General features: G+C 36.1%; 2 protein-coding genes across 5 annotated transcripts in view; one reads left to right on the forward strand and one right to left on the reverse strand.

Moving 5' to 3' along the window:
* LOC102676856 (cadherin-99C) overlaps positions 1-5,190 on the reverse strand; it is a 132,785-nt gene that overhangs the window by 30,956 nt on the left and 96,639 nt on the right. For all 4 annotated transcript variants that reach the window (XM_031508807.1, XM_031508809.1, XM_031508810.1 and 1 more), the window contains 4 exons: positions 4,724-4,942; positions 4,176-4,370; positions 1,742-2,029; positions 320-637 (listed from right to left, as the gene is read on the reverse strand). In XM_031508807.1, the coding sequence (XP_031364667.1) occupies positions 320-637; positions 1,742-2,029; positions 4,176-4,370; positions 4,724-4,942 (1,020 nt within the window). The remainder of the gene's footprint in view (positions 1-319; positions 638-1,741; positions 2,030-4,175; positions 4,371-4,723; positions 4,943-5,190) is intronic.
* LOC102672530 (uncharacterized protein C15orf61 homolog) overlaps positions 1-5,190 on the forward strand; it is a 91,111-nt gene that overhangs the window by 10,800 nt on the left and 75,121 nt on the right. The window lies entirely within an intron of this gene.

Consider the following 5,190-nt stretch of genomic DNA (forward strand, 5'->3'; position numbering starts at 1 on the left):
TATTTTCAATTTCAAAATTCTTGGTTTGACAAAGTTTGCACAGAGGCAACGAAGATGACTATTAAAAGCATCGAATCATTTATTAGAAATATACTATATTTTTTCTTTTTTCCTGTTTCTAATTGCAATCGTTGCAAGAAGGACAGATCTCTTTTCAAGCAAAATATTTAATTACCTTTTTTCTTATACATGCCTTGTAAAAATTTCACGATTTTTTAAAATTAAATCATATTCAAAGATAATCATTTTCAACAGGAAAATTATCCTATTATTTTATGTTACAACGAAGGCGATAATAAAAGCGCGGAATTGCACTTACAGTGATGGTCGCGACCGTGGAATTGATCGAGGCTCCCTCGCTCACTTGCACCTCGTACACCGATTGCTGGAAAACGGGGCTCCTCGTGTTGGGCCCGGGGATCACGTTCACCTCGACGATCGTCTGCGAATATTTTCCACCCTTGTCGGTCGCCTGGACCGTGATGCTGAACTGCTCGCCGGCGTTCAGCTTCCTCACGGATTCTATCACGCCCGTCCTCGGCTCGATTTTGAATTTATGCAGCCCGTTGTTCGACACGTGGTAAATGCTGTACGTTATCTCCGCGTTCTCCCCCTCGTCGTTGTCCGTAGCCTCGACCTGAATCGATATACTCGCGTCAAATTTCCATTTCATTCGTTTTCGAAACCAAAACTTATTCCGTTTCCCCTTCCTCGATTCCTCTTTCTTTTCGAATTTCGAATTTCTTTTATTTTTTTTTTTTTAGAGGAATAAAGTATAACAGAGAGAAGAGATTAATTCTCGACCTGAATCGATATACTCGCGTCAAATTTCCATTGCATTCGTTTTCGAAACCAAAACTTATTCCGTTTCCCCTTCCTCGATTCCTCTTTCTTTTCGAATTTCGAATTTCTTTTATTTTTTTTTTTTTAGAGGAATAAAGTATAATAGAGAGAAGTGATTAATTCTCGACCTGAATCGATATATTCGCGTCAAATTTCCATTTCATTCGTTTTCGAAACCAAAACTTATTCCGTTCCCCTTCCTCGATTCCTCTTTCTTTTCGAATTTCTTTCATTTTTTTTTTTTTTAGAGAAACAAAGTATAACAGAGAGAAGAGATTAATTCTCGATCTGAATCGATATACTCGCGTCAAATTTCCACTTCATTCGTTTTCGAAACCAAAACTTATTCCGTTTCCCCTTCCTCGATTCCTCTTTCTTTTCGAATTTCGAATTTCTCTTATTTTTTTTTTTTTTTTAGAGGAACAAAGTATAATAGAGAGAAGTGATTAATTCTCGATCTGAATCAATATACTCGCGTCAAATTTCCATTTCATTCGTTTTCGAAACCAAAACTTATTCCGTTTCCCCTTCCTCGATTCCTCTTTCTTTTCGAATTTCGAATTTCTCTTATTTTTTTTTTTTTTTTAGAGGAACAAAGTATAATAGAGAGAAGGGATTAATTCTCGATCTGAATCGATATACTCGCGTCAAATTTCCATTTCATTCGTTTTCGAAACCAAAACTTACTCCTTTTCCCCTTCCTCGATTCCTCTTTCTTTTCGAATTTCGAATTTCTTTCATTTTTCTTTTTTTTTTTTTAGAGGAAAGAAGTATAATATAATATAATATAAAACTCTTTCTTTTCGAATTTCTTTCATTTTTTGTTTTTTTTTTTAGAGGAACAAAGTATGATAGAGAGAAGAGATTAATTAAAAATAAAAGATTCGTGAAACGATACCTTCGTCACGACTTTCTTCGTTTCCCCAGCTTGGACGGTGATAGGTGGTATCATGGGTAGCATGGGTGCATTGTCGTTAACGTCGTTCAATATCACAACGAAGGACAATGGCGCAGAAGCGGCGACACCCGTTTTTTCTCTGGCGACCACTTGAAACCGGAAGCGGCCGGGGCTCGGCGGATCGCGGTCCAAATTCTCCTCGTTCACGACCAGCATCCCTGATGGATCGATCGCGAAAAAATTCGTGGTCAACTCGAAGGAGTAAGCTGGCTTCGGATCGTCGGGCCCCTAATAAAAAAGGTATATTTTGCATTAACCAATAATAAAATACATATATATATATTTTCTTCTTTTCTTTATCGCGTGATAAATTGAATAAATCGAACGAGAGAGAAGCCGCTCATATTTTTACAAAATGGATCGTCATTTAATACGAAATATTCGAAGTATTCAAACGTGGAATGTTTAAGGAATTTAATCACTTATTCGTCTTTATCTCGACGAATAATCAAGTGGCGCGACGAAGTTGCGACAACTTCACCAAAGACTCCAACCTTCGACCGCGAGTGGAATGCACTGAGAGAGAGAGAATTTTCGCGACAGTGGACGGATTTTGGGTCGAAATTAATCCACGAATATTTCGAAATTCTCACGGAACACAATTTCGAAATTTTATTTCTCGAATTCTCGACGAATCTTCGTCGTCTCTACCGGCCAATTATTCTCAATGATATGTGATAATTGGGAGAGGCTCGAATTGTATTGCGCAATCAATGTTATTGAATCGATTGGCGGAGTGATTGGCGAGCGATTTCGAAAGGAACGTTGTAAATATTCATTTTTATTCTCCTCCCTTTCACCGAGTTTTCCTTGTTTGTTTGTTTTTTTCTTCGTATACAGGGTGTTCATAAAAATGTGATTCCAGGCAACAAAACGTACGATCCGATAAGGATTTTTTAATTAACGAGAATTGCAAGCGAGAATCCCCCTTCTGCTGGCAGGTATCATATACAATACATATATTTCTTTATATACAATTGATTACTTGAAATGTATTTTCAGTGGTAATGTAACTATGCAACATTTTTTTTTATATCTTTAAGAGAAACAAAAATTTTAATTATGCAATTTAATTTTTTGTTTTCCATGCGAAAGAAAGTCAAAAAATCAATTCTCTTTTATAAAAGTATCCTACATTTTTATGAACACCCTGTATATAATTCAACGCTGAATATACGTTTCGACGCTAAGAAAAGAGAAATTAAGAATACACCGATATATTTCTTTACGTATAATTGATTACTTGAAATGAATTTTCAGTGATAATGTAACTATGCAACATTTTTTTATATCTTTAAGAGAAACAAAAATTTTAATTAAAGATATAATGCAATTTAATTTTTTGTTACTCGTTAATTAAGCCTTATCGGACGTAAGAATTTTTATTTCATCGTTTCGATGTGAAAAAGAGTCAAAAAATCAATCCTCTCCTATAAAAGTGTTTCACATTTTTATGAACACCCTGTATATGTTTCGACGCGAAGAAAAGAGAAATTAAGAATACACCGATATATTTCTTTACATGCAATTGATTACTTGAAATGAATTTTCAGTGATACGTATTTTTTTATATCTTTAAGAGAAACAAAAATTTTAATTATTTTAATTTAATTTTTTGTTACTCGTTAATTAAGCCTTATCGGACGTAAGAATTTTTATTTCATCGTTTCGATGTGAAAAAGAGTCAAAAAATCAATTCTCTCCTAATAAAAGTGTCTCACATTTTTATGAACACCCTGTATATACGTTTCGAAGAAAAGAGAAATTTTTTCTCGTGTTTACGGATTGAGATGACGTTAAATCGTATAAAATTTACGTAAGCAACGAGTAAGATTTTTCTTTATGTTGTATTAAATCGTATCAAGTCGAACTAGGATGTACACTAGGATAGTAATGAACTCTAATTATCAACACGAATGGATGTCGAAGTAAGATACTTCGTAGAGACAAATGTCCAATGAGGCGTAAATAGAGAGTGACGCGAAACACGTTTCAATTCAAGACAGCTCCGTCTCCATCCTCGTTTAATTGCTCCAAAAACCTTCGCGCGAGACGTTCCATCAAAGACAAATTTACTTTTGAAATTTTCTTTTTCTTTAATAAATTGACACGCTATATATATATTCTCACAATATTTTCATTATCCAATCATCTCATCCTTTATTAAACAATCAATCGATCGATAATATCCTTGAGCGATCGTTTTTCATCGTTCGAGAAATTACGAAAAATATACATATACAAACACAATATATTTATACAACTTGATAGTGATTCGTTTCGAGGAAAAAAAAAAAAAAATACACGCGTTTTGTTTTCGAACAAACGGATTCCAAAAAACGAATACATTAAAATGGAACGAGATCGAGCTTACCAGATCGGCGTCCGAAACGGTGAGCACTATAGGATCGCCATTCTTGTCGATAACCTTCGTCCCAATCGGAGCATTCTCGTCCACGAACCCCTCTATGCTCGAAGCCGTTATAATAGGAGGGTTGCTGTCCACGGGCTTCACTGTAATCGTCAATTTCGCTGTGGCCGATCGTTTCGCTTCTGACACTTCGACAGCCTTTTTTTCCCCCCACCAAATAAAGGAATGAATTAATTTCTTACATAAAAAAAGAACACAGAAAGAGCTTCTCTCTTCCCGTCGTTCTTTTCGATACTCGCACGCGTTTGCAAACACGTGTTGACTTTTGATCGACGTCGCACAGGTTTTTTTCTTTATAAAAGAAAATTGGATTAATCGTTTTCCAGCGCGGAGAAATAATTTTCATAATTTTACATAGCACGGAACATTGTAGATAATAGATATAATAACTCGAGAAAATTGCCAAGCTTCTTTGAAAAAGTTGCGACGAAAGACAGGAAAAAATAAATAAATAAATAAATAAATAAATAAAATAAAGACGATCCGCTTACCTTGATGATAATATCGAACCTCTTCGTAACCGTGGTATCGACCGCCTTGATTTGCTTCACGGCGCCTGTGTTCGGGTTTATTTCGAAAAATTCCCGATAATTCGGTGGATTGCCACTGAGGAACGAGTAATGGATGGGTGCGTTTATGCTGTCCATATCAACGGCTTGTATTTTCTCCGGCGATATATTAAGTATCCCGGATAACACTCCGCTCGATACCTGCGTAAGGAGGGAAGGGGAGGGAAAAAAGGCACAATGTATAGAGAGAACCGGTTCGTCGCACAAGATTTCGCATGAAAATCGGTCGTGTGTTATAAGGATCGAGGGTTGAACGTGGTGTTTCACTTTGCTTTCCAGCGATAACGCGCATTTGCATCGCGACTTGTTGCTCTCGATTTCTAATGGAGAAAGAGAAAGAGAAAGAGAAAGAGAAAGAGAGAGAGAGAGAGAGAGAGAGAGAGAGAGAG

The sequence above is a fragment of the Apis dorsata genome, unplaced genomic scaffold (genome assembly GCF_000469605.1).
Source record: "Apis dorsata unplaced genomic scaffold, Apis dorsata 1.3 scaffold_102, whole genome shotgun sequence".
Lineage (NCBI taxonomy): Eukaryota > Metazoa > Arthropoda > Insecta > Hymenoptera > Apidae > Apis > Apis dorsata.